The sequence below is a fragment of the Falco naumanni genome, chromosome 7 (genome assembly GCF_017639655.2).
Source record: "Falco naumanni isolate bFalNau1 chromosome 7, bFalNau1.pat, whole genome shotgun sequence".
Taxonomy (NCBI): domain Eukaryota; kingdom Metazoa; phylum Chordata; class Aves; order Falconiformes; family Falconidae; genus Falco; species Falco naumanni.
The window spans coordinates 35,556,023-35,580,338 of NC_054060.1; the positions used below are offsets into that span (position 1 = coordinate 35,556,023).

At 35.8% G+C, this 24,316-nt stretch overlaps 1 protein-coding gene across 5 annotated transcripts in view; it reads left to right on the top strand.

Moving 5' to 3' along the window:
* The window catches only part of PPP1R13B (protein phosphatase 1 regulatory subunit 13B), a 69,057-nt gene that overhangs the window by 7,649 nt on the left and 37,092 nt on the right, over positions 1 to 24,316 (top strand). For 2 of the 5 annotated variants that reach the window (XM_040599740.1, XM_040599741.1), the window contains exons 1-3: positions 6,355 to 6,569; positions 16,115 to 16,262; positions 23,174 to 23,293. In XM_040599740.1, the coding sequence (XP_040455674.1) occupies positions 6,444 to 6,569; positions 16,115 to 16,262; positions 23,174 to 23,293 (394 nt within the window). In that variant the 5' untranslated portion in view covers positions 6,355 to 6,443. Of the gene's footprint in view, positions 1 to 6,354; positions 6,570 to 16,114; positions 16,263 to 23,173; positions 23,294 to 24,316 lie in introns of those variants that run through there. The other 3 variants (XM_040599743.1, XM_040599744.1, XM_040599742.1) reach the window with 2 other exon arrangements.

The window sequence follows — 24,316 nt, forward strand, 5'->3', positions numbered from 1 at the left end:
ACTGGAACCAGCACAAGAAAAGGCAGAAATGTGTAGATTGGTAAAATTGATTACATCCTTCCTACAGTTTAGGTTGTTTGGATTTTTCAACCTGAAACAGCTCCATGGTGGTGAATAAATATGGTGAGATATATCTAGATGATTTTGCGATGTAATCCATGTCCCAAGTGGCAAAGAAGAGTAACTTGCCTGCTCTCTGAAATCAAAACAAAAAAACAGTGCCCAAGGTCTCCGACAGGCTCATCTAGGACAATTTCTCCAATCCCAAATCCTGGGTGTTGACATCATGCAAAAAAACACAGTGCGTGGATTAACATCTGAATTAATTCTGTGTTCTGCTCTCCTGGGAGCTGATTTTTGACACTTCAAGACCAGCAAACCTCACTCTCCTAAAAACCAGAATGTATCTGTCCAGACCTGCTAAGGTGAATAGCTGAGAATTGTCAAGAGTTTATAGTATTAGATTTAAAAAGCAGTGGACAGGGCTGCGTTATTAATACGTGGAGAGAAGTATTGCCTGCATTGCTTTCTGATGTTTAAAGGTAAATAAATAGGGCAATTTGAGACTAGCAAAGTTTGCCATAGCCCTTAAGTACAGGCTTACCTGCAGATACGTATTTTTTTTTAATGTCTCAAAGAAGCTAAGTCTTAGTTTAGAATAACAGGTGCAGTTTAAGTTGAGGAGACATATTTTGAATGCATGTCTCAATGAGAAAATCCTTTTCTAATCCTGTTTCCTAATGCAATTTGTTTAATTTATGATTCAAAACAGTGCTGCACCTGTTGGCATTCTTACTCCTCTTCTGAAGGTGGTATTTTCAACATAGTTCAACCTCTTTTTTTCTACTTCCTCCTCCCCCTATCCTTACTACTTTAGAAAAAAACAGGATTCAGAAAGCATATCTGACTATCTTGTAAAATCTTAACCAGTGTGTTGGTCAAAACCTGATCTCAACCTATCCCATCTAGACAAAGAAAGGGGTTTTCAAATTATTTAAATTCAAAACATTGTCATAGTATGTCTTTAATAAATGTTATTAATATCTCAATCAATTCCTTTGAAAAGATACAGAATAAGGAGAGGCTATTCGTACATGGTTATGGTATAATTGATGTCTGTAAACTGTTTGATAGATTGTTAGTGTTTCATAGAATAATGTGATAGCTGGAGCATATACCATGTAATGATGTGGGCAGCATAGGAAACTAGTATCTAGTAAGTTTAAACAGTTCAGCTAGTCATTACTTGCCTGAAACTGTAAGTTACCCACTGACAGCTTAGCCAACTTATTTGGGCATCTGAGAAAGTACTAGCATCTGTGAACGGACAGCCATTTCTCACAAATCCTGTAAGATGAAATTTATAGTACATTGGTATGTTTCAAACTTAGCTTAGTCAAATACATACTTAGTCAAACAGGGTTCCTTAGTGTTACAAGTTGCTATTCGGATACATCAACAGAGAAGTTTTTAGGTCTTCCTGCTGTGTATTTAAAACCAGCAAATTCTTGAAATTAAAGTTTTGGATGATTCTGCAGGCTAACAAATTGGTTAATTATTATTCAGGCTCCAAACAGTTGGACTGTATGTACACTTTGGGAGATTACTGAATTCTTGAAACAGTGTCTTATAAACCATGAAACTCATCTCTGTCTGCAGCTTAATCTCTGCATTCAGCTCTGAGTATCTTGGCATGCCTGGTGCTTGATTTCTTTACATACTGCTTTATTGTCCCAAGTTACCTAAATTTCAGAAAATTTTAGCTGCAAGTCTGAATCATGTACTTATGATAGTGGAAAAAAGATGTGTAACAGTTGACCTCTTCTACACTTCTAAATCATGTCAGGATCAATGCCATTATTTTAAAACCGTATCACGTGGATTGGTGTCTATTCTAGCCGATGTCACTTGGAAATCTTTTCCATCTGTTTTCTGAAGAGCTGCTTGGTGTACTACTAGCGTAGTGTATTTATTATTTTATTGTCATTTATCACCACTTCAGCAAGAGCATGTTGGATATGGGAATATGCTATAAAAATCCAAGCTTTAGTTTGAAACAAATCAGTTTCAAGTCTGTTGCTTGCAATGCCCCACCAAATTACTGACAGCAGCACTTTAATTTTACTTTTTTTTTTTTTTTAGATGGTGGAGAGCAGTAGTAGTTGTTTTTGTAGCACTGATAGGAGGTGAAGTGGCGAAGGTGGTTTAAATCAGTTTACACTCTGAATTATAAACTGCTGTGTTTACCTCTGTGTGATTTTGGAGTCCAACTCAAATACTTAGATTGGAATAATTTGATTGCTGTATCAACTACTGTGCTTTCGCTCATTTTTAGCTAAACATAAAGAACTTTTTAATTTGATTCACTTTCATGTTTACCAACCTTTAGACTACTTTGTTATCCTTTTTATAGTGGATTTTTTGTATTTACAGTACAAAATTATAGTGTGAAAATCACTTTAAGGGGCATAAAAGATAGACTAAATAGAGGATTTGCTATACAGCATTTCTAATACAGTATTTTTGTGTTTCTGGGTATTTTGCAACATTCAGCCTAACAAATCTTTGTGATTTGAGTCTTCAATGCATTACTGTATTACCCCCATTTACTGCTGTTCCCTTCCCCCGGCCATCTGAAGCTACGAACTACTACTGCTCAGCTCACTCTGAGTTCTACAGAACTGAGAAGCCTTGGCACAAAATTACAAGTAAGCTTAGTGTGCAGTGTGCATGTACTTGCCTGTATCTTTTCAGAAGCAGAAAAAAGCTTTTGGTCAGCTTTTTCTTATCTCACAAATGATACAGAAATTTTCAAGCAGTGAGGTCTCAACAACCTCTTTCCTTCCAGTGCTCAGAGGTGAGAGTGTTCTGATTGTGTCTGGATTTCTTTATAAACCTTCTGTCTTCCTTTCTTCCACCTGAAGTGGGGACCAAAGTCAATCAGTGATTCTCCTTGTGAAAATTTTCTTGTGGAAAATTCTCTTTTTCTTGTGAGAATTATCTTCAAATATGTGAAAGAACACAAAAATGTGAGTGTTGTCATGTAGCTATGCATGTTTTTATATATTTGTGTCTGTAGTCAGTCTGATATGCTGGGGACTTAGGGATGCTACTGTGTTTCTAACATCATTTGGAGAGCAGTTGGTAAAATCCCTTTCACACCCGCCCCGCCCCGTACCCCCACCCCCAGAAAAAAGCATGCTAAGCACAATTTCTGTTTTGGAGATATATATATATATTTGAATGTGTATATATTTGACATGTTTAAATAGAATTCTTTTTCACTTTTTTTCTTTACACTTTGATTGGAAAAAGGAAACACGCTCACCACCAATTGTACTCTGCTTAGGTTGTTGAGCATACAGTTGTTACAGTGTAATTGAACATCACTTCTTTACCCCAGTGAAACAACTTTATGAAATACATAAACTTAGTTGTCAGTTTACCTAAGTGGAAGTGATAAGTAAACCTGCCTCATTAAGTATTATTAATTTACAAGGACCTTTGAAAAATTTGATGGAATTGTATTGGATTGTTTGGGTTTTGGTGTGTGGTTGTTTGGTTTTTTTTTTACTTTTCCCTATATGATCTGTGGATGATTGATCCTACTGGAGAAACTGAAAGAGAATGTATGGAAAGCAAATGAGCTGTTTTAGAAAAATCTTTATCTTATATGCAAATTATAATAAGTTAGTTTTAATCTGGAAGTAATCTTAAGGTGTCTGTTTAAATTAATTTTCCACAAATGTGGAAAAGCTTAGCTTAGAGGGCCTCTGTGCCATCGTGCACCTTTGTAGTTAGGCATGTTCAAAATAAATGATTACATTTGCATATCAAGCATTTACAGTATAGCTTATGTATCAGGAGGAAAGAAGTGGAAATAGTGAAAGGGTAAAACAGGGTGGCAGAGTAGAACAGAATTTATTAGAACAAATAAGCCTTAGTTTAAAGTTAGTGATACCCAGCATGCAGTGTCATATTTTATTCCTTCCGAATTCTTTTCTTTATACTTGTCCGTTACTTCTCTGTGTATTCTTAGTTGCTCACGTCCACCAATTTTAATCTATAGCTTTATGTTAAGTAATTTTTCATTGTGTGTAGATATTTCATGTGAAGTTGTGTACATTTTACGGAATTATACTTTCAGTTTTACTTTCTATTTTTTCCTACATCATTCCATGTGGTTTTCAGAGATCATGAGAGTCTTCATGTTAAAATGCTTTAATAGGATCATAGACTGCGTTTACTTTCCCACTGAGTGCTTTACATCGTCTGCGGATATATAGGTTTGCTAAATATGAGCTTTATCACACAGGGCAAGTCCTCTTGGATCTTACATGGTTTTCACATTTAATACAGGATCGTAACTTATGTCTATGAAATACTGCATGTACCTCACCTCCTTCATTTAGAGGACCTCTTTACATGTTTTGGGAGGAAGATCCCCTTGTTTCTTTAATTTAGGATTTTGAGGCTCATAGTATATTAAGCAATCAGAGGTTGTGGTATCCTTATTTCTACATACATCATAGATTTATATTTACCTGCCTAACGGTAATGGTTATAAATCAGTCAGCCAAATAACTGTGCTGGATCAGATACTTCATGTGGAGACAATATGTCTATGGACTACATGAGAGAAAGTAAAAGGCTACACTGTGCTTGTTTTCATTATTTATCTGATATAACAAACTACATACAGGTGTTTTATTTCGGGAGGGAGGATGACAGGATAAAAGGGAAGTTCAGTGACACGTGTGTTTATTTTGGTTCATTTACTCCTTTTGAAAGAACCCACTTATCCAATAGGGATGACAGGCTTTAAGTTTTGAAGCCTCCCATGTATTTCTGGTCTTCATATGTGTATCAGGTGTTTCTATTGCAAGTAAGGCTTTTATAAGTTTTGGGGATTTGTTTAGAAGAACCAAGTCAGTCCCAGCTATGGCTACAAGTGGCACAATATGTATTAATATGGGCCCAGCTTTTCCTCTCAAATATTTATTCCTGTCATACAGTTTGTTTTTCTGGCAGATAAAGATACAATCCGGTTTTGGAGAACAACCAGATTAGATTTTTCCATCCTTCCAAAAGCAAAACAACCCCTTTTAAGAAGTATCCTCCAGTTTCTCATTTATTTAAAATGTTCTCAGTTGCTAACACGTTAAATTTTTTAAGTTGCCGCATTTTATAAGTCTGAAACGATTCTACCAATTATATTCTCAATAAAACTCTCAACGTAATAGGTTTGCTGAGGAGAAAGGAATGCTGCATGCAATCAGAATGGGTTTTTTACCGACAAAATGCATTAAGGGAGGACAGTGCTATTTCTGAATGTTGAAGCAGGCTAAATACAGTATCTTACTAGCTTTTTTTTTCTCTGGTGCTGCTTTTAGGGAAGGGTAATGTGAGCCACAGAATTGTTACAAATGAAGTGGAGGACCCCTGACTTTTCCCTTCCTGCAGTTAGTGTGTAATGCAGTTAATATGCTACACAGAAAAGGTAGCTCATAGCTCTAGGTTGTTCAGGTTCTGTTGATCTTTCATAGTATAGGTTGGATTTTTTGGTTTTCTTTTTCTTTGCCCCCCTCCTGCCCTCTTGGGTCACTTGCTTACTCTTTCTCTCAATTTTCTCTATTAAGAGAACAGATCGGGCTGGAGAACATGCTTTGCTCCTGCAGTTGTAGAGTAAGAACTAAATGCACTGTTGGTGCCATCTCTCTGTCTGTTCCCCACTCTGGATCCTGTATAGTGTTGACAGGAATGATGATAAACATTGGTTGTCCCTTGACATGAAGAGGCAATCAGAAACATAGTTTGCCATTTTATATTCTCTGCTGCTTGAATTACGTCCAGCAAGAAGACAGACTTTGCCAAGAATGGAGTGGTGCTTGAACTATAGTATTTTTAGGCATAAATACATGGTGGATTTGTTGTTGTTTTTCTTTTTAAGATGGTTGGTCTTTTAAAAATATTTTCCTGATTTAAGAAAATGTGTCACGAAGATGTCTTATGATAGTTGTTAGGATTATTTGCGTTTGTAACTCCTGCTCGTATCATTGTCCCCTTCAACAGGAAAATCGCTTCTGTCTCTTTTGAGACAGTCAGAGCCTTATATGTAAATTTAAGATGGATACTTACTGTTTGTCATTATTATAACAGCAAAGATTACTATTGCACGAGAGGGTAGCAGAACTCCCCTACTGCAACCTTGCCTAATTAGGTGAAACTTGATCCAGCCTATCTTGTTCCTGTCACAACTGTGGCCTGTCTTGTTTCTTTAGAACATCTTATCACTGCTCGTCATTACTGCTTGAATTCATATGCCAGTAGACCAAAAATACTCCATTTAAGTAGTTTTTCACTGTAGTTGTTGCACAGGAACTGTTCTTAGGTTTTAGCTCTACACAATATTTTCATATTTACTGCTATTTACAACTGTCCACATGAAGAATATTTTAAGGGTGGTTCTGCAGAATATTATAAAAACATCAAAAGAGAAATCTTGGCTACCAGAAAAGACTGGACATAACTCTAGAAAATGGCCAAAGGACAGAATGATAAGAAAGAAGGTAGGATTACATTGCTTTTTTTTTGTTTGCTGTAAAATTAAACATTGTGGGGTTTCTTTTTGTAAAACCAAAGAGTGTATCCTTATAATGGGTTAGAGTGTGCATATGTGGGATTTTTACTTGAAGATCAGGGATTATTGCCTTATATGGGTTTCTTCTGTATGTGAAATGTCTAAAATTTTTAATTTTACCTTATATAATTTGATTTTTATTTATGGGGTTTGATTCAGCCAAAGTGGAGTTCTGAAAGTAAAACAGAGCAGCTTTTAGTTTTTAAATCTACCATTTAAAAACTAAATAAATGCACTGGAAAGAGTTATTTTCTATTATGTGCAATTTCCACTCTGGAAGGAAAACTGCAGATTGCCTGTTGAATCCCAAAGGATGTATTCACTTTCCACTTTTTATACTTTTGCCAAGCCAGATGACATTACATCTAAGACTGAATGGTTGGTATTCCCTGAAAGCAATACACTAAACAATCAGTATTCTGTTAATACTTTCTGCTCAATGAGAGAAAGCTGTGGCAGTTCCTTCTTCTTTCCCTCTATTGAAAATAAAAGGAAGGAGTAGTGCTGATTCCAATTGCAACATTACATCGGAGTCTGTGTCTGTAGATTTCATAAAAGCTGTTACTTGTTTTCAAAATGAAAAAGTAATGTTCAGTGCTGCAAATCACCTTTATTAATTGACAAAAAGCACGTTATCTTTAGTAAAAATACTGTTGGTTGTTTTTGTTTTGTAGTTTTGCTTTTTTGTTGGCGTGTGTGGTGTTTTGTTGAAAAGTTTTAAGTGAAAAACCACAAATGTCTGTCTTAGTATACTGTACTTTTTTGATGAGATTATTTTCAGTGCAGTAGGTAGGTCAGGCTTTTCTGGAATTCAGTGGATTTTGGATGACTTTGCTTTAGCTGTTGACAAGGTCGAGCACAAGACTGTAGAAACATCAGCACCTCCCTTTCCTTAGCCTTGGTCAAAGGAGTTGAAAAATTTGAGCGCACTCAGTTCTGTGATACAAATTCTGTGGAACACTTCTGTTGCATGTGGATTTTGAGGATTGTCTTTCAGGAAAATTAACCCACAACCTTATGCTTAACTCTGCTTTTCAGCTTTGTCTTGTGCTGTCAAAGTGAACTTTCTTTCAAAGTGAATTACAGTATTGCTAATGCCAATATGCAGAAACCTTGAATAGGACTTCTCCTCACATCCCCCACCTAATAAAACTAAAATATTCAATGTTTTGTCTGTCTTATCTGTTGTCTGGTTCTTGAGTCTGTGGTGTAATGTCCTATTTTGTAGGATTTGGGGTCTTAAGGGTTGTGTGTGTGGTGTGTTTTTTTGGTTTGGGTTTGTGTACAAGTTTTTTGGTTTGGTTTGGGTTTTAGTTGTTTTGTTGTTTTTTTTTTTAACTTTTCGTTTTGGTGAATATGACTTTTTTTCCTGACTAGAAAGCTGAGATTCTTATGTAATGAAATTATCTCTGTAGCTGAGTCATCTTGGATTCATTTAATTTCATTTTTAATTTATTGCCAGTTCACCTGAGTATACTGCAAATTTTACAGCACTACAGTTGTGTTGTTCTTCAGCAACATGTCTTCTGTAATGATTTGGAAAATAACATATTTAACAGTACTCTTAAACATATTTATGTCTCATCAGCTAATAAAATGGGCAGTTAATATTTTAGGACTGTTGTTTCATGCATGTCATGCATTTGATGTATGACATGCTGTTACCTTGACAAATATGAAAGATTTAGACCTCTGAACATTAGCACTAAGTTGGTTTCGTGATCTTGTAGAGTGAGATACGGTTGTTGTGTCACAGTGATTCCTCCCTTCTTTTCCCTGGTGGCTATGGACCCACACCTGACCCTGTACTGGGGATCCCCACTTAACTCTCTGAATCATTTGGTTTGGAAGACTCTGGGTTGGAGATGTGAAGAATAGTAGAAATCTGGACATTATGTTTATATTTTATCAAAGTAGAGCTGACAGAGTTTATGGGCAAATGGACTTCAGGAAAGATGACTGTACCAGTGTAGCTATTGTTTTGATCTGGAGTCTTGCTGTCCCCTGAACTTCTGACTTTTCCTGTGTATAACTAGTGTTCCATGCATTTGCAAATGCAGTGTCTGCTGCAGTTTTCTAAAAGGACTTTGGCAAGAATCCTTTGTTTAAGGAATGCTTATATTAATAGGCCTAAACAACTACTAAAATATGTAGTTATAGCAGGGATATTTGTTAGTTTTGAGAATAGATTAGCAATTTCTTTTACTTTTTTATGTAATAATCAACACAAAATTGATGTGCTTGCTGATTGTAATTTTTTTTTTCAAGGTGCTTTAGATAAATCTCATTGAAGTTAGGCAGGCAGTACTGGATGAGGTTTGTCAACCTAAGATTCACAGACTGCAAATATTCTAAAAGATAAAACAGAGTATCCTTAGTGAAGCCAGCAAGTGCCAGAAAAACTCTGGGACTTCTTCAGAGCTTCTTGATTTGAAGATCAGTCTTCTGTTCATGGTTGATAGATAGCAAATCACAGAATACTAATTTGCAAGGTGCGAATACTTACTTTTATATATTGAGTTGTCATGAACCTTGTAAGGGGTTTAGGAAAACCAGCATCAACTGATTAGAGGAGAGTCTTTCAAGAGAGTCTCCAGTGTCCACCTTCTAATAATAGTTGTGTATATTGTGAAAGATAGCATATGGTCCACAGTCTTTTAAACAGTGGAGCAAAACAAAATTTCAAAGCCTTGTTCCAGAAAAAATAAAAATATCTCCATTTGTAATGTATGTTGCCTAATGGAGAAATGTGCTCAGCATGAACTCGTCAGCATGCCTAGAATTATCTCTGCTTTCTAAAGACTCTTACATGGTAACTAGTGTCTTGACAGTCCTTTGGTAGAATTATTTGTGTCAAGGAGCAACAACAAGATCTCTTGCTGTTTCTCCAGATGTAGCAATTTAGGAACCAAGCCAACAGATAATACATGCAGGGATGTTGAACTCATTCTGTAGCAAGCGCCAAATTACATTTTCCACTAGTAAACATCGCAAGAGGCATGTTTTATAGATTTTTCTAACTTCAGGCTGAGTTGCTTTAGCTAATGATGTTAAATATTGCACTTGGATGGTTTTCCTTTTAAATAGTTTTATTTGTAATGCAACCTCTTACATGCTTTTAACTCGTCCCTTTTCAGCTACACCCATTTTCCCTTCTGTAGCCACAAGTTTGCTGCCCATCTTTTAAATTAATTAGCCAAATCTCAGCTCCTGCTTGCTTTTAACAGAACCATCTGAATCAAAAAGAAGACCTTCCAGTGTTGTGACAAACAACAAACAGCTTCTATAAAGATAATGTCTGGAGAGCTGGCAGTAGTTTAGTACTGTGGATTGACTGACTTCTAATACAACAAAGTACAGTATAACAAAGTATAGTCTAAAATCTGATGTAGGATTATAATGTCTAAATGATTGTGTCACTCTTCTGTCTTAAGCAGATTCTGGAAACTTTAACATTTATTACGTCAGTTTTTAGCGCTCTTCTTGTCTTGCTCCTCACAGCCTGTAGATCACCCATGCGAGTCTGTGGGTTGCTTGGGTTTACACAAGCGAACGTGAACTTTTAGTTGCTATTGTTTTCATTAGGTATTGTTCTCCTAGAGCTCTGGAAGTCTTTGAGTTAACCACTACAATACCTTTACTAATCTGTGGATCTATCTTCCTTAGTTGAATGTATTTAAATATGTGATGATAGTTGCTGTTTCCTTCCTGTAGCAAAGATGTTGGCTTATTTCTCTGCCCTACAAAAAAAGCCTGCCACTGCGAAAGTAAGAGGCTTCAAATTTCAGATCTGCAATTGATGCTGTATCTTTTTATCTTTCAGTAACAAAAGAGAAGAAAAGTGTCATAAGTATCCCTTCAGCAAATAAGTATCAAGTAGGTGTAGGGTTTTGAAATAGGCTGAATCCTGTTGAATACCTGCTGTCATGTATGAAGCTTGTTTACTGAAGAGGGCAAAGGCAGCAGTCCTGAAAGTCCTGACAAGAAATGTCTGTGGTTTTTGTCAGTTCTTTAAGCCATTGCATACATGTAGGCCTTATAAAAATGTAAGGAAATCTTGTTTAAGGATTTCTTTTAATGCTGTAATTCCAAATTTCTATAAGAGGTGTTAAATACTTTTTTTCCCCCCCCCAATTAAACTGATTTCTGTGTCTTAGCAAGAAAAGTAGTTTTATACCCCATCACTAGGTCTTGGTACAACTATTGTCAGACTAGACTTTTCCTCCTGGTTATGCTTTCTGTAGCCAGGTTTTCTTGTGCAGAGCCTGATGAAAGTGGATCAAATTTTCCTTCAGTGATTGCAAAATGGCAAGTTAATGCAACTAGCATATGAGCTTATATATAAATATAGAGTACATTTAAGCGACATTAAATTTGCAGATTTGATCAAAATCTCAAATGTTATCCAAGAATAATACTAGCTTATTTGGTTTTTTAAGTAACCTTATAAATGCTTAAGTTTATGAATAGTGAATTTTGTGGTTTTAATGTTTGTTAGTAGCCCATAGCTATATGTTTTTAGTGTCTCGAAGTTGCTCCCAACTTTGTGAATTCTTTTGCAGGCCATATGGAGACAGTTGGCTTCAAATTTGGAAGTGTAGTAGGAAACATGCTATTGGTTTCGCAAGTCTGCATTTTGGCAGAAAACTCATTTCTGTATTCTTTGCAAACTGAACTCTGTTCGTTGTGCTACCTTTGTGAATTTTGCTAATACAGTCAAAAGGCATTACTGAGCTTTAAATTTTGGCCTGAACTTGAAGTTTGTACAGCTTGGATGCGAGGAAGGTGTGAAGAAATGTGTTCAGAAACATGGAAATTGAACACAGTCATTTCTCAGGGAAAGATGTTAAAGGAAAGAAATGTCCTGATGAAAAACAGAGTAATTTATAATAAATCTGCTGTATGTCTTGGTGCTTTTATTTAAAATAAGACCTGTAAATATATTGCAAGAAATTCTTCAACAGATCTATTTTGAAAATAACAGTTTAATTCTGAAGGTGAATAATTATTGGAGAAAAGCATGCTGGTGAATAACTATATTGGATGGACTTTAAATGTTTCTTTTTAATATAGGGATGTGAAACGGCTTAATCTTATTACTGTTTTTCTGCGGTTTACATACAATAATCAACATCAAATTTATTTGGGATTTGTTCTGAAATCTCAACAGTTTAAAGAAATACTGATTACTTGAGTCAAGAATGTATCTTTAGGTGGCTTTAATTAAAACAGTTTTGTGGTTGTACTTTCATAGTCTGGTTTCTTTTAAAATGTAATTGCTTAAAGCTTCATCTAATTAAGTACAGCCTTAAAAAGGGACAGCGTTCATATTCAAAATAAAGTTAAAGTTCTGTTTTACTACTTGAAATATGCAGCTAGAATTTCTACAGCTGTAGCTGATGCAAGATTTATGTATTGGCATGAATTCCAATTCCAAGCAAACTTGCATGAGATAAAAAAAGTTAGAAGTTATCAATTGTGTCCATTCTACATGCAGAGTTGTGCATATTAGTATGACTCATCAAAGGGATGATTTTTCACTTCTTCACTTCTTCACATATTACTTGTGTTTCATTCTGCAGTTTTTTTATTAAGTGAAAACAGTCTTAATCCAAGTTCATATTTGATGGAGCTTTTACATTTCAGTAAGATAAGGTTTTGGACATTCTGGTTAAAACATTATTTTAGAAACACCTTAAATATTGCAAGCTCCTGGGACTCCCAAGTCAGTAAAATAAAGGATGAAAGTTATTAAAACTTTCTGGGAGATGGTGAGGTTCTATGGTGCAAGAGAGATTTACTTTGAAGAAGGCTTTTTCTTTGCTGATTGTTGTTGTGTTGGAGTTGTAGACACACTACCAAGTGCTCTGAAATGGCAAAGCACAAAATCACGAATGAGTGCTTTGGAACTCTCTTATTAGGGGAAAATGCATGGTGAGAAGATAATGCCTTCCAGTTCTTGTGAAACAGAAGGAATGGAGAAACCTGTTTTTGAAATGTCTGATCACTCTTGCTGGAAGAGGAGTTGGGGGTTTTCTTGTTGCTTTGTTGTTTCTTACTTTTACATAATGAAATTTCTAGGTTGGTTTAAAAAAAAAAAAAAGGGCAAAGGGAAAATCTAGTAAGACTAAAGAGCAGTGTGTGAATTTAGCCATATTAAATATCCAGTATATTTGTAACTCACAGTCCTGTGCTTGATAATTCTTAAATTGGCAGAAGTCGTTAACACAAAAAGATCTCTATCCACTATGTCTTTAATATCGGGTAGGCATTCCTATATCTAGATTTGTGTAATGAGGGCAGTGGATAGCACAAAGGGAAAAATTAATGGTTTTCATTTTCTTGGAATGTGTTGTTGTTTTTTTTAAACTTTTGTTCACTGCTTTAAATGGTCTCACTTCTAATCTTTCATAGGTGTGATTTTTCTAGATTACTTCATTGTTGTGGACATAAAATAGGTTATATGCAGGAAGAGTAATGATAATCTGATCCATTTTTGACAGGAACACTGGTTTTGAGTGGAAACGTGGGGTTTAGTTAAAAAACAGTTACATGTAAAGTAAAAAGCCAGCTGAGTTAAGTTCCCATCTTCATCCCAAGAACTCGCTATTTCTGTTTTTCTAATTGAATATATGACTATTACTATAAGAAAATATTCTCAGACTTGTTTTAAATTCTAATGTTTCAGCATGTCCTGAAATAATGCTTGTCTGATGGCTTTCTGATAGCTTAAATTCAGTTTTCTGCAGTCAGGATATAATATGCTTACATGGGCTGCGTTAATTGTATTTACAATATTTATTGTATTAGATGTCTGAGTTAGTAAATTAACTTGGGCATAAGGCAGTAGAGGTGTGGGTTTTCAGTTTATTTCTTCTCAAGCACCAGTGTTTCAGGTCTTGTTACCATAAGAGAATAGTTGAATAAAATGTATTTCATGTATTCACAAAAATTGTTGTTGAGGAGGGTCTAATTAAAGGTATACCTGTTGGTTTTTAACTCAGGATATCAGCTGAAGATGGGAAAAGTTTCATTTTTTTCCAGCAAGATTGTAGAAAAATTGTGAGGAAAAGACTTTATTCAGCAGTTGGAATTTTAGCTTTCTAGGTGATTCCTAGGCTATTCCTTAACAGGGAAGCAATGTGCTACATCAGCTGCCATCTTCTGTTCCTGTGGTGGTAGTCTAGTTTTATTGCAATTGTAAGTAATTGCGTTGTACTAGGGGAGCGCACCTGAAGTTGCAAAACTCGTAGGGAAGTCAGGGTGGTTTCTAGGACAGCCTGAACAAGCTCATATAGAACAAAGGACATCAGACTCATTTGAAGGTTGATCCTGCCTGAGGCCAAGAGACTGCATTATATGACCTCTTAAGGTTTCTTCTAAGCCTGTTGGTTTATGTTCATGTATGACTCCTCATCTTTAAGAGATCAAATTCCACTGCCAGATTCCACACCAGGTATTTATTCTGTAAAAGATTCCACAGTCATGAATATTGAGGCTGTGTCTGAATCTTCTACAGGGAAAAAATAATATTGTGAGCTATTTACAGTAGGTGGCTACAGGCACGTTACTATCTGTGGCTGCATCCTTATAGCTTCCTCCTAGCTTGTACTATAGCTTTTAGTATAGCATATTTTAATGCTGCTGTTGGAGAAACTCGGAGTGAATTCTGGTATATTCACAGCCCTGGATGACTGTTCTTGTGTTGTAGTCACTTGAAAACTTCAGGATACAGTGTACAAACTTGGCAGGCTGAGGGAGAGTAGAAACATGGACTAAAATAGCTGGAGGACTGACAAGGAGACTGAGAGCTCAAAGCCTGGGCTTTCCTGGAATTTTGTCCTTTGCATAATTCTAAAGGAGAAAGACTGCTCTTGCTCATTATCTAGCTGTTACCAATGCAAATCTCTACATATATGTCCTACAAATATTATGAATGTTTTTATGAATTGCCTATGCAAACTGAAGCCCAACTGTAAGTGGAGCGTGCTCATTTAAGGAAGAGCTTTTAAATAATTAGATTTAATCTTTGTGGTTCAGTATGTGATCCCACATTTTATTTACTGGAAAGATCTGAAAGAACTTTCCTTGCAGATAAAGTTACTGTTTTTGTCAAATTAGTAATAGTGACATTATTATTGTGGTATCTTTGTCTTTTGAACATCAGGTTATCTCTGTGCCATCCCTATGGGTTTACAGAACAGTGTTTTGATGACAGATGGGAAATTAATATGCAGAGTAGAATGGTTAAAAGTATCTGTTTAATTTTAAGCGGGAGCTTAGGGTCAGGTATCTTTCAGAGGATTTAGTGTAGCGTAGGAATACTTGTCTTTGAATACAACCTTTATTGGTCCTGAACCAGTCTCACTCAGGAAAAAATGAATCGCTTCAACATTGTTGCATTAGGACTTTGTTTCTTGGTGGAATGTTGTCTTTTCCTTCTTACAAGCCCCTCAGCTGTTTACTATGTGCTTCCAGCTTTTGCAGTAAATTACATGAGGCCCTACAGAACAAATCCATTGAAACTGCTCTATGAGGCTGAGGCCCTTCATGGGGGGTGAAGGTAGCAAATGAACATGTTATTAATGAACATATCATAATACATAAGCACCAAGGGGGTGAGGCTGATTAAGTTTAATGTGCACAGTTTTTGAGTGTTTTAACTTTGCAGCAAGTTACATCTGCTAGCATGAAGGATGAGAGTATCTCTGGGTACAGGTATTTGCGCACACATTTATTCAAGGTGGAACAAGCAATTTCAACAGAAGTTTACATCGACCCATATTAGTAATAGCTCTTAGTGCTAGGCTTTTTCTTTATACATTTCATCCCACTTTCTTCTTTCTGTTTTCCTTGATGTCAAGTCATCTTGAATGTTACTAAGAAGGTGTAGGGGTGGGAAGAAAAGCTATTTTCTGGTTTGTAGCTACTTTCCAACTGGAATAGCTGGGAGCAGTTTACTAGAGAAAAAGTAGTCTTTCAGTGTTGTAACTTTGAGTGAAGGGAGCATGTTTAAACTCTGAGGCTTGCCATTTAACCAAAGGCTTACAGTTCAACCAAGTGTAATTGTGTCTTCAGACAAAGTGCAAAAATTATGTCGATCATGCCAAGGGTCGCTCAGCTGCGAAGCTTCAGGTTACTTTGCCAAAGTATGTATTTATTTGCAACATTTAAATGCTATGATTTCAAGCATTCAACATAGCCACAACTTGTTCTTTCCCTCCTAGCCTTATTTTCAGACAGAACTAAATGAAGCTTTTTAAAAAATTGTCAATTCAGTGCACTGTCAAGAAAAATTCAGCACAAAGGACTAAGCTTTGGCAAAGTTACAAGAAACTGCAAACTGCTTTGATGGATAGTGGTAACCAACCGTAAGAATACATTTCCATTTACAGGGGGATTATAAATCTTACTCACAATCTTATTCTTGTAAAATTTTTTAAATATTCTGCTACTTTTCTTTTTTTCTTTCAGATGATATTAACTGTGTTTCTGAGCAACAATGAACAGATTCTGACAGAAGTTCCAATTACACCAGAAACAACCTGTCGTGATGTAGTAGAGTTCTGCAAAGAGCCTGGAGAAGGAAGCTGCCATCTGGCTGAAGTATGGCGTGGAAATGGTAAGTAAAATGTTCAGTGGAAATTTGATTTTAAATGTATGTACTAATTATAAAAAAGATAAGACTGACTTTTCAATATTAATGATTTCAATTTGTACTTTTTTATTTTTTCTAGCAAACTTTGATGCGAAGCATGGTAATTCAATATCTGTAGAGATTAATACAATTCTTGACTTTTTTTTTTCACCCCTCTGTTTTCTTCCTCAGCACGGAGTATTTGATAAAACGCATGTGTAAGATATGTTAGTATTCTGTATTTCAGTTTTTCAAATTACATTAGAAAAGAATTCTGTATAACCATCTTAGAAGAAAAAAATAATGGGATGGGTATTAGTTATTTTAGAAACCATTTATTTCAAATAGTTATGCTGCATATATAGGATGGAGGGTATTTAAATGACAATATGGAATCTCTGTGATCTTCTATTATGGTCAGTGGGTGTAGATCACCACCTGTGTTCTTTCCCATCCTATTTCTTCACTGTTAGACATGTGAACAGAACATGACATTTAAAAATTGTATAGATTTTATTTTCTTCTCTATCATGAATAGCAGATGTTCTGCAGACAGATTTGTGCCAGACATAGTATCTCCAGCTTCTTCATGAACATTTCCTCTCAAAGATTTGACAGCCTCCCTTGGGGCAGGTAGTAGTGCCCGTATTGAGCGTGTGTTGCAATTGTTATTTCACAGAATGAGGCGGGCAGTTCTTTTCAGAAGTGTGTCAAAACAGCCTTGTTACAGATTTTGTTTCTAGATGGGTTCTTGCAATTGTGTGTAGTACAAGCCTCCAGGTTATAGTATATCAAAGTGTGGATGTGAGTAGAATCAGTGGATGGGTGAGGATAACGGTTAGGCAAGTTCTTATCCCTCAGTTACTAAGGTCACCCGTGTTCAAGCTGTTTGTCTTCTGTTTTGTATAGACTGATGAGGTTGTGCTTTGATATTGAATTCTTAAGTTTTGCATAGAGGTGTTTTATTTTGGTCAGGGGCTTTTTGTCAAACAGATGTAATGTAAAGCATTACATTATATCTGACATTATTCAGATGCCTTTGGAGCTTACAAATATTAGCAATCTATAACATTTTCCTCTTGGGGGAACTGTTCCTCACTGTTCTGAGACTTTGTAAAGGGAAAAGGTGTCTCTAAACATTTCCTAGCTGAATGGGAACTCATAAGAGTTTAGGCAAGAGTGAGGAAGGGAGAGGTTAAGCATGTCTGCAGTCCAAGGAATACAAATCCTGTTTATGCTTAGTTAGATAACTGTCTTTAAGGGTAAAACTTACAAGAGGGTTAAAACTTTCACATTGGAAGCTGAGATTATGGAGAGTCTATGATGCCAAGTGCATTGCATAAATTTCTAAAATGGGTCTGCAACTGTGTTAAACAGCACTCGAATATTCCCAATATTTTCCAAACACTTGTCTGTGAAACATATATGGTATTACTTGTTCTTTTGCTTTCACAATACTTTGAGGGTGTACTACTTAAAAAATGCAGACAATGTTGTCACCTAGCTTCAAAGGGTGACTGGAAACTGAAAAAGTGATCCACAGTATCTTTCTAGCACACTCACAGCTTGCAACCCTGGCAAGTGCAAGCACGTGTTTTCTATAATAACTTCTAAGATTGAGAAAATATTTTGCCTGTGGATGTAATACTTATTTCTCAAAGTGCTAGATATCTAAAGCTCAAACTTTCTGTAAAGTGGGAAATAAAACTTGTCCAGGAAGTTGTGATGGAGAGACTAAGACTACATCTACCCTGTGATTGATGTGGTTTTGGTCCCATTATAGCCAATGGAGATCTAGATATTACTGTGAGTGGAACACAGACATCGCTGATTTCAGCTAGTTGTTATCTGTTAGATTTAGATTTTGAGCATTGGAGCTCACCCAGTTTTTGAAAGTATACGCCTACATACAGACACCTAAGTTTAGGAGCAGAATCCTGCCCAAAGCTTCTACATGTTGAATGGGTCTGTGCAATCTTAGAATGTGCTTGTGGCTCCACGTTTCTTTTAAAAATCATGTGAAGGTGCTTTCACAAATCTAGCTTCACTTGCTAAATACCCAAAGTGGTAACAGTATAAATCTGTTCCATTGAAAGTGTGGGACAGAAAAGACTAGAGAGAAGGGGGGGGGGGACACGATGGACGGACAGTCACATGTTTCTGGATCTCCCAAACAGGCCTGTACTGTCAGCGAAAAAGATGTCCTGTGCACTGGTTTTAAGTGTCTGGGACAGGAATTTCAGCACAAGCACTTTGTTTGTTGTTCTTAAATGTAGGAGGATACTGTTACAAAATATGTGTTGGTGCTCTCGCCTTCATGCTCCGAAGTCTGGGGTACATAAATTTATCAGCGAAACATACTGATATTTTTATTTTTTTAAAGAGGGCATAGATATTTTTTCCTTCAGCTGCTCTTGCAAGCCAAATTGAACTCTTTCATCTGAAGTTTTGAAAAATAATTTTGCCTGAAGCAGAGATCTGATGTCGAAAACAAGAGTCTAAACAGTTAAGTGCAACAGTTAGAAAACCAAGAAACTTAAAGCCCTGGTTCTGAGTGGGAAGTGTGAAGCAATTTGTTGTAGTTTCGTTGTATATTGTGCCAGTGGAAGAGCATTTTTTCTCTTCTATTGCACTGTCTCTGACCCCTTAGCCTTTCTCTTCAAGAGAAGCTCTTTCAGAGAACATTTTGGAAATTGAAATTCAAAACAAAATTTGATACAGAAAATCATGGGTTGAATAAACACATTAGGTTTTGTCACACACTGTACGTGGTCTGTTTTCTTGGAAGTCTCTTCATGTTGCACAGATGACAAATCACAGCTCTCTCCCTAAGAGAGCTGTCATACCTCTACTCTTGTGAATGTGCTTAAATCCTGTGTTCTGCAGGTAGCCCCAGCCTCTCTTAGGTAGCCCAACTGAGTAATACATGTCTACTCAAATTCTAAGCAACGGGGCGTGTAGATTGTAGTTTTATTATCAGGTACAAAAAACCAGTTTATGTGCCCCAAAGCTTGTCTATTTTCTGAATTGTATCAATCTAAGAAAATGTTGTCTCCTCTAATAGTCTTCCTCTTCTGAATGTGCATGTACAAATAAATGAGAAATACTTAATTGTATGTTTTAGAGGGTGACAGAGACCATTTGTCTTTCAGAAAAAGTTATTAAAATCCATGCAAGTTTGGCTCAAAAAATTATGTAAGATTTCTAGAGTTCAGAGTAGGATTACAATTGCTTAGCTGCTGGAAAACTTACTTGTTTATTATGTTAGCTTTTCTCTCTTTGCTTTTGTGTGGCAAAGAAATGGTTGAGGAGCTTCACAAGACTTGTAAAATAGTTTAAAGTATTATTTGTATTAAGAGTTAATAAACTGATTCTTCAGAGCTGCGTGGCATAAGCATTTGTTTTATTCACATTTGATTTTTGTGTTTCGTTCCTTTTCCTTCTTTCCAGTTTCTTGAAATGAGTAATAGTTGAAAAAGTTGAAAAACATTCGCGCCTGATACATCAGTACATTTTGTACTACCTATTGCTTTGTCAGTTTGAAGCTTCCTCTTTTTGCATGGATTTCTCATGCTATAACAGGAAAAAAAACCCTACAGAATATTCTTCCTTATTCCTCAGCTATTGCAAATAGCAATTGGCAAGGAGATCGAAAGACAGGTATGATGCCAGGAACTTGTAGTTTTGTTTCAAGAGAGAATGGATTTAAACCTTTAAATGTCCCCAGTACTCAATTATTCACTTCATTTACATCTGGAACGCCCTTCAGCAATTAGTGTTGGTCTTCCTGAATTTAGTGGTAACAGGGGCAAGTGACTATGGAAGAAACAGTTGTTTACTACAAGTGTACTTCTGCAAACGTGGTGGGGGGGGGGGGAAACGTTGCAGTGAACTCCCCCACTATGGAGATAATCATTACTTTGTATTCTGGTTTCATGTATAGCAGGCTTAAATGTGTTTGTTACAAACAGCAGGATATTTGTAATCGGGATAAAACCAAATTCTGAAGTCTGACAGTTACTTTGTTTTAAATAGTGAATATATAGTTCCAGCAGAAAGATTTTTGCAATTCTCTTTATTGATGCACTATCTGTGTTTTGGTCTTTCAGGGTGTTTCGGTCACTTCAAAGTATTTAAAAAGCTATCCTCAAAACTTTTACTTAAAAGGAAAGGAGTCTACCTTAAATGTCTTCATAATTTTCATCCAACTTAAAATCTAAATCAGTTTTTGCAAATAATTATGAGATATGCATATATCATGGTTTATAACTTAGTTATTAATGAAAACAAACATTCTCTAGATTTTTTTTTTTACTGTGTTGTTACAGGGATCCAACCTGTATATTATTACTCTACACCCATTCTCCTATTTCACTTTTTCTTCATTCTCTTCTATTTAAAGCTTAAAAAATTAAAGTTTGAAATAGTATTGTGAAAACAATGACTGACTATGTCTGAAGCTGTAACAACTGGTAAAGTTTAACTGCAGGTTTTTTGTTTGATTTTGATTGTTAGAGAACAGGTATTTCCAGAAAAATAACTCTTTGTGCTGTCCTAAGTTACAACAAATATAAGAACATGCTTTATTCCTGCATTTTTTCTATATTTAAAGGATTTAAACTGAAAGGAGGAATGGCAACTTTAATTCTCATCATGTCTTGTGTCAAGTGTTAATGTCCATTTCTTCTTCCCCTTTCTTATTTGAATCTGTTTCATGTAGCCAAGTTGCACAGAACAATTAGTGCTTTTTCATTATTTTTTTAAATTCATTTCAGTGATGATGATATTGCGGTTATTACTTTAACCTGTTTTCTGTTTAATTTAAGGCGATGTATCCTGAATTCTTTTTGTGGAAGAATTGCAGAAGTAGTACAAAATGTCTTTCCCATTTCTCTTGGTCATGTCTGAAAAATACTAGCTTTGATTCTTCAAGTTACGTTATGTAAATGAAACATTCATTTTGAATAGCTGTTAGGATCATGGCCTTACTTTTAATGGGACACCAGCTTAACCAAGAGTGATGCTGCAGCCACTCCTCACAATTCCAAAATTATCACAACCCTGTTCAGACATCCAGTTTCTTGGTACCTTCTTATCATGCTTCAGTTCTTGCTAGGTTTATGTAGTAGTTTTCCTGTTTGGGAGAATTCCTAAAGATCCTTCTGTGTCCTAAATTCTCTGAACTAAACCATTTAAATATTTTTACACTTTGTGATCTTTAGAAGACTCATGCTGCAATTTTAGTGGATATTCTTCAAAGCATTTGAAATCCTACTTTACTTTAGGAGTTGAAAAACCTGAAAATCATGTTTTTCAAATTCCCTTTCAAGAACTAAGTTGTAATAAGCCACTGACCTTATTCTTGTGTGCATAAACACTGTTGACATTGTTTCTTGGAGTCTACTTGTGTGAGGAACAATAAAAAGAAAATAAAAGCATCTATATTTTAAAATCCAGGTGTTGTGATTTTTTTGTTTTGTTGAGGGGGTTAGGAAGACAGGTAACCAGTCAGTTGATGAATGTAATGAGCTTGTGCTTGAAACGACCCTTCCCTGTTGAAAGCAGCGAGATCTAACTGTGGCTAAACTGTGTTAATCAATATACATATTTGACACGTCAGATTTTGACAAGACACTTCATTGTATTAAATCAATTGTGAATCAAGTATGAAAATTTATTGTTCTTTAAATAACACAAATGAGTATCCCAAGATTATCAAGAGATTTATACATTTATATAGTTCATAATAAATATAAATTCAGATAAATTGCATTATAAAAATGTGTATTTGTGTTTTTCCCAGGCTTTCCCCAAGATATGTGTTATATCTTTGAATCATTTTGTATTCTTATGTCAAATGGGTAAAGTATGAAATGGATAACAAATTGTTAGCAGTGCTTTGCCTGGTAGGAGATACTGTGGTTTGGGTTTTTAGGGGAAGAGAGCATTTTGCTTCTAACAATGAAGAACACAAACTATGCTTTCTGGTTTCCATCTAAGCCTGATGTTCTGTAGTAATATTGGTTTGACATGGTGCTGCATGTAGGAAAGCTAATTAAATCTCTTCTAGTATAATTTTATTCTGATTTGAAGACATCTTCTAATAACATGCTTAGTATTAGATCTTAAAAGGAAGATTTTCTTACCTTAATGAAAACAAATTACAAATAAAAAATAAAAGTATAATTAGGGAAACTGAAAACTTTTCTTTTGAAATGTGTTTTCATTTTAAAATACTAAATATATAGTGGGCAGCCTCTTAGTAATATATTTGATAAATTTGGAAGAAATAGCTACACTATGAGAATGTTTTACATTTCTTTGGGGAAAAACAGAGACTGACTGCTGCATAGAACTTAGCCTTTATTTGTTCAAAGATTTGACAGAAATTCCACATACACTGGATGTTGTCTGGCATAGTGTACTGGAGTGGGAGCACCTGCTCAAGTTCTTAGGAGACGTAATGTCAGTGTAGTGATAAGGCTTTTAGTCTGAGTGGAAAACTGGAGGTTCATGTTGAACGGTCATTTGAATAATGAACGAAATACCCATCTGGTGGTGATGGGGAGCAAAAGTGCAAAGATCAGCATGGTGAAAAAGGTTGTGATGAAGAATTCCTAAGTTAGGGTTTCTAAGCACTGATATTTTTTGTATAGTTTTGCAAACTGGTTAGGTACTGCTGTTAAGCAGTGGGCTATGTTACAGTAACAGGCTAGCTTTTAATACAGTGCAACTATTGTCTGTTGGAGCCCATTTCTTTGACATTGCCTAAGACAAAATATACCAGATAGATGGAATTGCTACCAAAAAGGACATTCTGGTTCTTAGTGAGAATTCTATAAAACTTAGCTTAATTTGAAATAGTTGTGATAAGTTTTTTGATCTTGTACTTTCAGAGCGGCCCATACCCTTTGATCACATGATGTATGACCACCTACAGAAATGGGGTCCCCGCAGGGAAGAGGTGAAATTCTTCCTTCGTCATGAGGAGTCACCAGCTGAAAGTAATGAACAGAGTAAGTACACTTACCCTGTAGCCTTGTTACCTAAACATATTTAGAGTATTTTCTGAAGTGAGTTCGATCATCAGTTCTTTCAGTGCATTTCAGTAGATATGTGTGTAGTACAACTTCCTTATACCAAAGCGATTTTGAACCTTCCTCAGGGGCACATTTATTCATATTCTCAAATTTCCTTCTCTAAAACAATTTCTACCAGTCAGAGTAATATTTTTGTAGTAAGATCAGTTTCTGTTCTGCTTAATACTGATCCAAACATGTTGGGGGGTATTAGGGGCTTAATGCATTGTTTTTTCTTGTTGAGAGAAAGTCCGTACATTTTGAGTGGGTGGGAATATGCTTTTTGACTTTCTGTTCTTTCAGTTGCCCCACAGAAAAAAATCTGTAAACTTCTTTACCTCCTTCAGAAACTAAAATCTATTTTGCCGACATCAATGGTAGAGGGTTCTGTGTCTTTACTTTCTCAGTACTTCACGTAGATATATTTGATGGTGGTGATAATTTGCACTTTGAAAAATTGCTGGTCTGCTTGGATCTACAACAAAAGTATTTATGTAAAACAGTGCTGTATGAAGTGGGGTTTTCTTTAGACTGGAATGAAAAACAAGGAGGACTTCAGTTTTCTGATCTAACTAGTATAGGCTATACTTAATTTATGAGAAGGTTTTTGAGGCTGTGTGTTATCCTTTACGCAGTCTGACAGCTATGAAGTATATATGGAAGTTCTATCAGTGAGATGTGTATTTGCATGCTCAGGTTATCCTTACTCATTCAACTAATCTGACTACTTCCAACAACCGGATTTCAGGTCTTGGCTGAGTCCTTATTGCTTAGAGCTGGAGTTTCCTTTAGTATTTCTAAGTAGTTCCTGGGTGCTTTGCATGCCAGAAGTATCAAATCCTATGTCATGTTATTTTTGTATTGATTAGGTACTTGGTCATCCTTTGGGCAATACAAACTTAAAGTATGCGAAGAAATTTAAGATACACCTGAAGCCACAGAGTTTCACATACATGCATC